The following is a 12537-nucleotide window of genomic DNA, read 5'->3' as shown; positions in this document are numbered from 1 at the left end:
ATTGTTTTATATTGTTCATTTGATTATGATTTTCTCTCATGATACCAGAAGTGTCTGAGCAATATTTGGTAGCATAAAATTTATCAAAAGTTCCTGAAGAGTTAATTGGTTGTCTAGAAGACACATGACACAAGTAGTGTCTGAATAATATTTGGACAATAAATTGAAGGCTCCCGAAGAGCTTATTTGTCATTATTGTGGTCACAATATATGTTATGATAAACCCGAAGTTTACTAATACAAATGACTATCATACTGAGATTACAAATGATTGAAAGATTGGAAATTTTCTTGTTCCACAATCATAAGGGGTAAATATATATATGAAAAGTTACTCGCTTTATTCTTCAATTTGTATTACATCACGTGTCATAGTAAACCAGAAGTTTTTACTGAGGAAAAAGTAGCTACAGTAAATCAGAAATTTACCGACAAAAAAGTAGTCACAGCAAATCAGAAGTTTACTGATACAAAAGTTTATGCCATAGTAAACCAGAAGTTTACCAAAAGATAGCACATGCCATGATAAACTGAAAATTTTTATTTACCATCTGGTTTAAATATGATGAGCTAATTGAGAATTCCGATAAGCATATATTGAAGAACTAGAAGATTCTTCAAGAATTCTCTTATGTTGCTTGTTCTCATAATAAATTGATTATACCAGTTAATGTTGGGACTAAGACCCATGATTCTGAAATATATAAAAGGTGAATATGGGCACATTCACCTATCATGTGAACCACTTATAAATGCATATATGAGATGGTTACATGTGTAATTATTATCAACCTACAGTTTAGCATTTGAAATTGCTTTTCTCGTATAAGAGAATAATTTTCAGATTATGAAATCAAGGCAGTTCATCTTGATAAAACTGGTTTATATCCAAGATGGTTTAGCATTGAATACTTCTTATTAATACCTAAACTATTGTTTATGAGACAAAAGCTTCATATATTGGTCTAAGATTTTCTAAATTGCATACAACATCACTTGTATGCATCAGACCAATAATATATGACCCTCACAATTGGTTTAGGATCAGAAACCAAATATTTTTACTATCTAATAACTTTTGATGCGTGGTATATGATTAATTTCTCTACCACAAAGCACAAAGATAGATTTTCCAAAGAAGATTTGGGATATATGTTAGTTTTTCTAACATTAGTGGGATAGAATAAGCAGCTAAAAAATATGTTATATTAATCGAATTATCATTAGTGTGATCTTCATTCATAAGATAATTCAAGTCAAATGCCAGAAGTATTTGTTGATCCAAAATAAAATATCATATTTCAGCTGCAAATACTCCTATTAAAATTAAAATCCCCGAAGGATAGATTTTACTATACGCATGAAGCGTGATAGACCAATCGATTCCACAGGTAACAATCTTTGAAAAGGATAGGAGCAAATGAACAAAATGATCATAATAAGGAGGAAATAAGCTCTAGAAGAGCCTACGACATAATATTTCATGAAACTCCAGAAAAAGTTCAGGTACCTGAAAATAAAGAAAGTGATGAGATCTCAACAAGTTATGTCTCTTGCGAACTGATACAAAATGATCGTCGACGATATATTTAATACAATATAGTGCACGATATTATAAAAGATTGTGAGGATCAGACATGTAGTCCAGACACCTGAAGATGTCATGCCATTTAAATACAAGCCACAATCTATATGACTGATTTGATTAAATCAATATGAAGATCCCTGAAGGATTTAAAATGCTTGAAGCATATAATTCAAAGTCTCGAGAAATGTACTCGATCAAATTACAAAGATCTTTGTACGGTTTAAATCAATCTGGGCGCATGTGATATAATTGCCTCAGTGAATATTTGCTGAAAGAAGATTACATAAATGATATTATTCGCCCGTGTATTTTTATAAAGAAAATGTCATCATAATTTGTTATACTTGATGTTTATGTTGATGACATAAATCTTGTTGGAACTCCAGAAGAGCTCCAAAAGGCACTTGAATATCTTAAGAAAGAATTTGAGATGAAAGATCTTGGAAAAATAAAATTTTATCTTGGTCTGCAAATTGAATATTTAGCATACGAGATCTATATCCATCAATATGCCTATACAGAAAGTGTTTTTAAACGCCTTTACATAGACAAAGCGCACCCATTAAGTACACCAATGGGTGTTCGATCACTCAAAGTGAATAAGGATCTATTCCGACCATGAGGAACTCATTGGTCCTGAAATACTCTATCTCAGTGCAATTGGTGCACTTATGTATCTTACTAATGCTAACAAAGATGGTGCAGATCGTATTGGTTATGCAGATGCAGGTTATTTATCTGATCCCCATAAAGCTTGATCTCAAACCGGGTATGTGCTTACATGTGGAGGCACTGTCATATCATGGCGCTCCGCAAAATAATCTATTGTTGCTACTTCTTCAAATCATGCTGAGATAATAGCTATTCATGAAGCAAGTAGGGAATGCGTATGGTTGAGATCAATGATTCATTTTATTCGAGAAAAATGTGGGTTGGAATATGACAAAAAAAAACACAATATTATACGAAGACAATGTTGTATGCATAGCCTAATTAAATGGAGGATTCATAAAATGAGATAGAACGAAACACATTTTACCAAAGTTATTCTTCACACATGATCTCCAGAAGAATTGTAATATCGATGTGTAGCAAATCCGTTCAAGTGACAATCCAGCAGATTTATTCACTAATTCTTTACCAACTTCAACTTTTAAGAAGATAGTATACACGATTGGAATGTGAAGACTCAAATATTTGAAATAAAGTTTTCATCAGGGAAGTAAAATACGCGATGTACTCTTTTTTTCTTACTAAGGTTTTTCCCACGTGGGTTTCCTTATAAGGTTTTTAATGAGGCAGCTAGCAATGCGTATTACTAGATATGTGTACTCTTTTTCCTTCACTAGAATTTTTTTCCACGGGGTTTTTCCTAGTAAGATTTTAGTGAGGCACATTATCTTTTAATAAAAATCCAAGGGGGAGTGTTATGAAAATATTATATTATGGATGTCCATTTATTACTGTGCTATAGATAATCTTCCTGAAGAAGATTATCCGTTTAGTACTCTATTGAAGCTATCTACAAACAGTTGATGCAGACAGATTGCAAATAACTCAATGAAATGATTTGTAGCAGCTTTTTATTAAACAGTCAAGTTGCGAGCAGCTCATGCAGACAACTTACAAGCAGCTCAAGAAAAGTTTCGCAGCTACTTACTAAAAAGACTTGCAACTGCTTCCTGAAAAGACTGCAGCTGCTTCCTTTCTTCTATAAATAAAGTAGTTTTCAGTTTATTATATACATAAATTTGAAGTTAAAATAAAATATTAATCTACCTCTATATTTGTCTTCCATTTATTTACTTTATAATCTTTATTTTATAAAGTCTATCAAATTTAGGATATCCTTTCATCTTCATCATCACCAACCATTTAGGCATTCGCCCGCTCCCACACATCCCATCCTCAAGTCCCCCACCCCACCCCACTTTTTTTGGGGGGGGGGGGGTGGGATTATCAAAGGGAAATCGTCAAAACACCAACCTCCATTCACCAAACAAAAACAAGCCAAAACAAAGAATAGATCACATAGGTGAGGCGAGACCAAAAAACCAAACTTCACAGTCCACCTTCACTCACCCATGGCTTCATTATCCCTAATCTCACCTCACTCTCCTTCTTCTACTCTCCGCCACAATGCCATCATCGGCACCCGCCTTCCTTCCATCTTCCTCCGCAACCCCATCACTCGCATTCGCTCCACCACCCCTTCAATCAAGGCCCTTTCGGTCCCTTCAGCTTTAACCCAAGACGAACTCAAAAAACTCGCCGCCGATAAAGCCGTCGAATACGTGAAAAGCGGAATGGTCCTTGGTCTAGGCACTGGTTCAACCGCAGCCTTCGTTGTTTCCAAGTTAGGCGAGCTTCTTTCATCTGGACAACTCACAAACATTGTAGGTGTCCCCACTTCTAAGCGCACTGAAGAACAAGCCTTATCACTCAACATCCCGCTATCTACCCTTGACGACCACCCGCATCTCGACTTAGCCATCGATGGTGCTGACGAGGTTGACCCCAATCTCGACTTAGTCAAGGGTCGAGGTGGGGCCCTTTTAAGGGAGAAGATGGTGGAGGCGGCTTCCGATAAGTTCGTCGTGGTTGTGGATGATTCGAAGCTCGTTTCCGGTTTAGGTGGGTCCGGGTTGGCTATGCCCGTTGAGGTGGTGCAGTTTTGTTGGAAGTATAATTTGGTTAGGTTACAGGAGTTGTTTAAAGCAGAGGGTGTTGATGCTAAGTTGAGAGTGGATGGTAATGGGAAGCCTTATGTTACTGATAATTCGAATTATATTGTGGATTTGTATTTTAAGACTCCTATTAAGGATTCTGCTGCTGCTGGAAAGGAGATTGCGGCTTTGGAAGGAGTGGTGGAGCACGGGTTGTTCTTGGATATGACCACTGCTGTTATTATAGCTGGCAAGGAAGGAGTCAGTGTTCAGAGCAAGTGAAACTCTCAATTGCTGAGGTTTGAAGAACTTTAACTTGTGTTTTTTGAGATGTAATTCTTGTGGAATTTTTAGACTTCAATAGGGGTTGGTTAATGTTGTAACACCAATAAGTTTCGGCCTTTTTGTGTGGAGATGTTTAGTAATAATACTCCCATCCTTATGTAATTTGTAAATTAGAATTGAAAAGAAAATGTTTTGGTTGATTTCCTTTTTGTAGCTGAGAATATGGATATTGGCTATTTTGTGATTTGGAAAATTCAGGTTTTGCTTATAGAAGTCCATCGTTATAGAGATAAATGTACTAGGCTATATCGGCAACAATGTGATAGTAGGAGAATTTATATTTTCTATCCAATTGTGTCTTTTATTTTAGAGAACTCTTTGAAATGCTGAATGCTGAGTTGAGCTGGACTCAGAGGCTACATGAAAGCTTGAAATGACTTGATCGTAGATGTAATGTCTAGTACTTGAAATTGTCCAGCTGAAGAGTTTAGAGGTGAAACCAATGTGGCTTTTCATGTCATATTCTATACAAATTTATCTTGTTTCAGTGTACTGTGAGATAGGTACCTGTTTGTGTATGCTTGAGGGAAATAATCTTTTGTAATAAGAAAGCTTCAAGTATGCTAATATACTTAGCAACTGTAGTCTCTTGTTGCACAAGGTTATTTTGTATGACAGATCACTGCTTCACAAGGTTAGCAACGAGCAGTTATAGTGAGAGAGTTGGCTTCAGGAGTATGTTTAGAACTATTAGTGACTTGATAGGCTGAATTGAGAGAACTAGCAGTGACGAAGTAGGCAGAAGAGTGTACACTTGTGCTATAAGTAGAGAGTGAGACATATTTGCACGTGAAAGAACGAGCTTATCTACGTTGGTCATCCAACTGACAAACTTGAATGCCATGGATAGAATGGTCCATAACCATTATAAACTGCTTTGAAACCTATACACAGCCTATGTGGGACATTTTATCTCTCTACCGATTTCAGTATTATGTATCAAGTTGAGGATCACAAGGCTTATGAGTCCTGCCACTATCCTCACGATGTGTGTTTGAAAAGTACACCTGATTAAGATGGGAAAAGGGGTCCTCCTCTTTTTTTCTTCTGAGAGGGAGGGCTACATCCTATATGTGTCTATATGTGTATTCAAGTGTGTTCTTGTGATTAGTTAGGAAAATCACCTATTTCTGCTGCTGTCCAAATGCATTAGATTGATGGAAACAAGAACAAGTACGATCCATTATGCCATGTCATCATCGACAGTAAAATCCCATAACTGAAATAATATTCAAAATATACTCTGTACAGAAATGACACACATCACACATGTTTTATTAATCCTAGTACATGTGAATCTGACAAATGAATGAAGTACAATGCGCTAATATAGACGAAGCATCAAGCAGTAAGCCTGATAAAATGTGGTAATATCTCTCATGACGAAATAAAAAGCCAGCCCCTCTTCCTAGTTGAGTAAAGCCATAGCTGCTGAAGCCAGAAAGATAGCTATCCAGTGGGAACTCCTGGGCATAAATGATGTAGCTGCCAATATGGAAGAATTAGAATGGTGAGATGATCTTATACTCTGGTTAGAATAAGTAGTAATGTGATGCTATCCAATATGTAGATTTTATATGCATCTTGAATTCAATATAGGAGGAAGAAAGTTGCAGAGAATATGAAATTATTGATATATCAAGAAGTTTGCTTTGTTTGAGTTGACGTTTAAAATCACACAGCCAATAGTTGTTTTTGTTTCGATGAAACCTATACAAGGGTTATATGTAACTACCTGATGGATTTATGTCATATCTTTACTTGTTTTATGTCTCTCTAGCACATATTTTCTCTCAATATCGCATTATGATCGACCAAAAATAGTTTCTAGTCTTTAAATTGATTCCAAATCATTGCTGGTGGTAACTCTTACCTCCATTATTGTCATCAATGTTTGAAGAAGATGGAGATGATGCAGTGGAATTTGAAAGCCGAATTCCCAGCTTTTCGCAATCAGCTCCAATGGCACCTTCAATTTCAATAAGGATTAGCTAATGGTATTATTTATGTGAAACTAAAACATTTAATTACTCTTGGGAAATAGTTGTTTGTACTTACAATCATTGAAGCAAGGGAAAGCAGGTATATTAAGGAGATTGGAAAAACCAGAATTGCACTGGCATGTTTGTCCATGTGTTATATTCTTTTTGCATGTTCCCTCCCCACAGTAAATCCAATAGCAAGCTTCAACCAAACAAAGGTCAAAACAAAATATGGGCTTTAATAAGATATTTGATAGAACATATATGAAAATGGTTAAAGAAATAAATAGAAGCTTATAATAATTTAGTAAATTACGATCAAAGAAAGACATGTTGTGTGGAATTGGTGGAGCTGGTGGAGGTGCTGGCAAGCAAGAATAGTCAAGAGAACCTGCAATAAACATACCCCAGCAATATTATAAATGTATAATCTCCAACTCTTAGTTATATAAACAAGCAACAATGTAAGTGTTAAACAATAACCCTGGAATCTTAATCAACAATTGCAGGAAATACTTAACTTATCTATATCAGCTAAATTGTCCAAGTGTTAAACAATAACCCAGGAATGTAAGGTGCTTTATCATTTCAGGGGTCCATATAATCTCTATTTTTTAAAGAAGTTAAGTAACGAATTTACTAAATAAAAAGAAAATGTAAAAGATTGTTAGGTGATAAATATAATTAGGCAGAAATTACGAAAAAGTAAAAAAATGAAAGGAAATTACTGACACTTGGGAACAATGCAAGGAAGGAATTGAAGATCATCTTTGTCGTCGTCATCATCATGTCGAGTTCTCTTCCAACCTTTTTCACATTTGCATACAAAATTGAAAGGCTTCCCTGCTGCTGCCTCGCAACTCCCTTTCCCACACTCCACATCTTTGCATATTTTCTCTATACATATATAACATCCAATTCGGAAGTTTAATTTACAATTAGAAACTGGACTCAAAAACATTAAGGATGTTTCAAGATACGTTGATTTGGTGGCCCTGATCGTATAAAAATTATTTTACTAATTCAATGTCTTGAAGTTAAAACTCTTGAAATTTTTTAAAATTTTAAAGGTGAACTACGAGATTTGGGAATGAAGAAAGGATGGACTAGCGTGTGTGCCTTTTGTGTATGTTTGATTTTTTCGCCCTGAATAAGTTTAATGCAAGTACGTACTAGCATATACAGTAATAAAATTAGAACTGCTCTAGAATTCTGAAATATATCTTGTCTTCATTTTTTAAAAGGTCAACATAAAATATGAGAAGAGAAATAAGGAATTAAGCTGGAAGAAGAGAGATGTATACCAAAGTAGGGAGCAAGAACAGGGGGAATACTATCCTCTTCTGCAGCTAACATTGGTAGCAAAACCAAAAGAACAAGTACATAAGCTCTAAAATAGGAGAAAGCCATCTTCTCTAAACCAAAGATATTTTTGTGTGTGTATGTGTTTTGGGAGAATGTGAAGCAGTGAATATGTACTTTGTGTCTAATGAGGGGTAAATTTATAGAGGAACTTGTGTTGAATTTTTCTTAGTAGAAGCTTCTTTGTGTATCAAAATTTCTAAGATTACTAGTATTTGGCAAGTCTTCTTAGGGCTTCCCAAGTCTAGTTAACTTTATTGTAGTCGTTTGAAGTTTTCATCCCTTGGTGGATTAGTTAATTAATGTCCAATGTTAACATACAATTAATTAACTAGAGCCATTTTTCTTTTTGGGCAACGTTTTCTCTTTTCCGTAGTGTTACCAAATTGTAGTTTGTCTGGAAATTAAGTCAGCATTGACCTCAACATAGAACCTAATAGTAGTATTCTAGAGTTCTATAATTGAAGCTTCTTTTTTTTTGAAATCTACTGATCTAATAATTTTTTAAATTTGCATCGAGTAAACTTACTTAAAAAAGTTAAGTGTCAAAATGTGTTCTCCATTCCTTAATAGTGTTGCTTTCAATTGCTGGACAATTGGCAAGTACAAGATTAAGTAGCACGTTCTTACCTAGCAAAGTACAAGATTTGAGTTTCATTTTTCGTACCTCTAAGATTAGGTTCTTAATAGTAACCAAAAACGGTTGAATCACAACAGAAATGTCATCGTAGGTTTATTAAAGTTGGTGTAATTTTTCCTCATCCTATTTTAGGAGGAAGATGGGTGATTAATTCATTTTTTTTCCAAAATTATCACTATCATAAAAATGGAATTTTAAAGATTTTATAATGGTCTTAACTTTCTTAAAAGAAGAATTTCCCTTCAGTATTTTCTAAATATTCATTAATATATGTATTCACCTTGAGCATACTTTTACATATGATTAGGAAAAAAGGATTCTTATTAAGGAGTATCGGATATTATTTCTTCTAGCTATTTAGGTCGACCCACTTCAAGTTTGTTTTTGAAAATTATTTTATGAGAACTCAAATATAATTTTCTTTTTGGGTTCAACAAGGGACTGAAATTATTGTCTAAGGTCTGTAATTATCATATATTAATTGAACATGATTAAATCTGGAAAGAACTAATTGAACATGATTTTAGTTACTGGAGCAAGTATATATGGATAAAATTCCATAAATCCTAACCCCGATCCAGAGTTGAGTGGATAGAATTCCCAATTCTTTAATTTTAAAAAGGAAGATTAAGAAAAGATAATGGTATTAACAAGAAAATATGAGGCAATTTTTTCCTTTGAAATGTCCTCCAATACGTATTATTAGATATTCTTTGATTATTCTTTCAAGGAAAGTGTTCTTATTTGTTCCTTGGTAAAGTAGAACATACTTTAAGTCTTTAATATTAAAATAATTGTACGTAGAAAGACGAACTTCCGTGACCAAGTAAAATTTAGAATTATGTAATAAAAAATAGGTCTTAGGTGATGTAGATCATATAAGTCAAAATTAAACAGTGTAACTAGAAGAATGGACGCGACAATGTGTTCAATCAAAGAACTTTAACAAACCCAAAAATAAATAAAAAAATAGGTAACTAATAAACATACACATCAAAAGGTTTAGGTAGAAATTTTTCAAAGATTAAAGACTTATTAGTTCTACATTAAAATCAGGGAGAGATATGTTGATGTTAGCCTGACGCAAAGGTAAAGCAGTTAAAATGTTAATAACTGGATCTTCTAGGGTTATGGAAGAAAAGAAAAAAGATCTTCAAGGGTTTAATACGGCTAATTATGGTTACTTCACAACCATAATTAGGCTATACATTTTTCTTCTAATTATGTAATGACAGAGATATTAGACTACTGAATAAAATAAAAAGTGCTTCGTTTTCGCTGTACCATTTTTTTTATTTCTAGCAAACAAAAGATGAAAAAAGGGAAATCCTTTTATATTTTTGCAAGTAATGAATTTTTATACGTGTTCACTTTTCATGGCTTCTGATTTGTCTTAATGTGATTATTCTATTACATAAATCACCTCTTATCTATCTACTACCTTCTTGCTTTAGCAAGCTTCTCACTTAGCAAGTCTGAATGATGTTTGTTTACCCGAAAAAACGGATAGAGTTGAATTTATACGTAGTTCTAAGGATATGTGGTATATCTTGGTACAAAACGGAAAAGTAAGTAGAAATATATCGAATATTGACTGTATAAAGGAATGAAATACAAACCAAATTGAATAGAGAATGATTTATAAACAAGCAAGATGAATCAATGTCCCAACTCAAAAAAGGATAATCTCAACTATATCAATGTAATAATTTTGTGAATGTATCAATGTTTCTTCTCTAGATGTTAATCCCCTCTTTCACAGAAATAATAGCCACTTCTTTACATAGTGGAAGAACCTACTTTGAATATTATTAAAAATACATAGAGGAGATCCCATGATAGATTAATTAATTAGTTTTTCCTTAATTTCCGCCGAGATTATCTCCCTAAGTGCGGCTGCAATGACTCTTTGTCCATAAGCTCGATCTTGGTCGGTCTTGGTATCGGTCGATATCTGGATCTCGAGCTCGATATTGATTCGAGCTCGATACTGACTAGGCTCGGTACTGATCTGTCTCTTGAGCCCTCGCTTTTGAGCTCGATAACATTGCTTCATATCACAGCTCGATATTGACTCGAGCTCGATATTGATGGGTCCCTGAACCTTGAGCTCGATAACCCGACTTTGCTTCTTATCCTGATGTTACAATGACGACTCTCGGTTTATCATATTCCAATCTTGACCAATTTACACGAAGGGCAAATTCGAATTTGACCGTATACAAATAGTCCCCTCGTTTCTCGGAAATAATATCGCGAGAAATGATATGACTTTCCAACGATATGACTAGATATACACTGACGTCCGCATCGGGCCCGACCATGACGTACGTGATAAATGTTCCGTCGGTTCAGTTACCATAGCATTAAATGTGTGTCAGTCGATGTCAGCCACTGCCAGTTTTGAACCGTCATTGTGCAACCTATAAATAGCCTCCTTCTTTCATCATCTCAAACTTTTACTTTCAACTCTTCTCATTCTAAACTTTTACAGTTCTTCGTGTTCTGCAAAATTACCTATTTTCAAGTTCTGAAAATTTCTTTGCTTGTTCTTCACCAACCACCAAAATATTTCAATTTTTCGTCTTCTTTGCTCTTTAAAAATTTAGATAGCCAAGATATCTAAAATTGTTCCTCAAAGAGAGGTTGCTTCCCCGTCTCGGCCGGCCGGTGAGAAACTAGTGGTGGAACCACGCCTTGAAGAACTCGTTCCCGGGGGATGTGTTATTGATTCTGATTTTAAAGTTGATAAACCCTCTTCGGTTGTTGGTCGATGCGAGCTAGTATCGAGATACATATGCTCGATACCAGTAAGTTTCCTTGATATGGTGAAGAAAGATTGTAATTGGGTAAACAAAGAGGTCGTGATACCGACACCAGAGGAATCGATCACTACTCACGTGAAAGGGTACCTGAGTGTTTATACTTATCCTTTCATGCTGGGTCCCCTCGATCCAGTCATCATCGATTTTTGCAAGAAATATCAGGTGACTCTCGTCCAAATTCATCCTTCTTTCTGGAGGATCGTGATCTTAATTTGTTTCTTTGTGAGTAAAATCGATGGGCTCCCCTTCACCCTCGTCCACCTTATAAGATTGTACAGTCCTCGACTTTACCGAGGCAGACTGATAAAGCTTCAACGTCGTGCCACCAAGGTGTTCACGTAGAGCATAGATGAAGATAAGGATTAGGGCTGGATGGGCCAGTTTGTTCAAATGAAGACCTCGGACCTGATTCCGGCAGAGAGCATGCCATTTCCTGAGAAATGGAATATGAAACGTAAGTACGATCCCGTTTTAAATTTCTGTTTGTCTTACTTCTTCACCCTTTCTTATTAGTGTCTTTCTCGATATAGTCGTTGCTTGGATGCTGGGTGCGGTTCCTCACCTCGAGAACTGGGTCAAAAACCTGGTCTCGACGTCAACATTTGCCGATCGCTCATGGCGCGATTTGTCGAAGGGTTGATGGGAAGCTCGTACTCATGGTAAGCTTCATCTTGGTTTACTGATTCATTTGTCATTCGAGGTGACATATTTTCTTGAAGCATGAGTTTTACTTATCTTCTTCTTCCTTCCCAGGTCTTGGAAAAGATGCGGTCATGAGGCCCCCGACCGGTGGTGAAGAAGTTTTACCACCTGTCTCGAAGCCGTTGAAGGAAAATAAGAGAAAAAGGACTTCGGACCCCGAGGGTAAAAAACCTAAGAAGAGGGCAGTCCGTAAACCCAAGGGAACTACAATTCCACTAACTATGGAGTCGGTCCTGCGTCTGAGGGAAGAAGAAGAAGAAGAAGAAGAAGAAGAAGAAGAAGACTCTGGGCTGGTGGCCCGTGCACGGGGTGGCACCGATATTGGTAAAACTTCGAGATCAGTGGGGACCTATTCTGTTTCTCCTAAGTCTGGCAAGGTCGAAGAGAATACTTCGACCCAAGTTCCAGAGCAAAGGGGAACCGAGGA

The 12537-nt window shown here is 35.7% G+C and overlaps 2 protein-coding genes across 2 annotated transcripts; one reads left to right on the top strand and one right to left on the bottom strand.

The window, feature by feature from the left end:
* Positions 1-3525: 3525 nt before the first annotated feature.
* LOC104103793 (probable ribose-5-phosphate isomerase 3, chloroplastic) lies at positions 3526-4739 on the top strand. Its single transcript, XM_009611729.4, has one exon. It carries the CDS (start codon positions 3673-3675, stop codon positions 4534-4536), a length of 864 nt encoding a protein of 287 aa, XP_009610024.1. The 5' UTR covers positions 3526-3672; the 3' UTR covers positions 4537-4739.
* Positions 4740-5798: 1059 nt separating this feature from the next.
* Positions 5799-8064, bottom strand: LOC104103792 (uncharacterized). The gene is made up of 6 exons (XM_009611728.4): positions 7886-8064; positions 7314-7478; positions 6898-6972; positions 6658-6783; positions 6473-6568; positions 5799-6084 (listed from the first exon to the last, which is right to left on the bottom strand). Exons 1-6 carry the CDS (start codon positions 7989-7991, stop codon positions 6008-6010), a joined length of 645 nt encoding a protein of 214 aa, XP_009610023.1. The 5' UTR covers positions 7992-8064; the 3' UTR covers positions 5799-6007.
* Between the last annotated feature and the right edge of the window lie 4473 nt (positions 8065-12537).

This window comes from Nicotiana tomentosiformis, chromosome 1, assembly GCF_000390325.3.
Source record: "Nicotiana tomentosiformis chromosome 1, ASM39032v3, whole genome shotgun sequence".
NCBI lineage: Eukaryota > Viridiplantae > Streptophyta > Magnoliopsida > Solanales > Solanaceae > Nicotiana > Nicotiana tomentosiformis.
The sequence above is the reverse complement of the archived record's forward strand: the minus strand, read 5'-3'. Positions and strand labels throughout refer to the sequence as shown.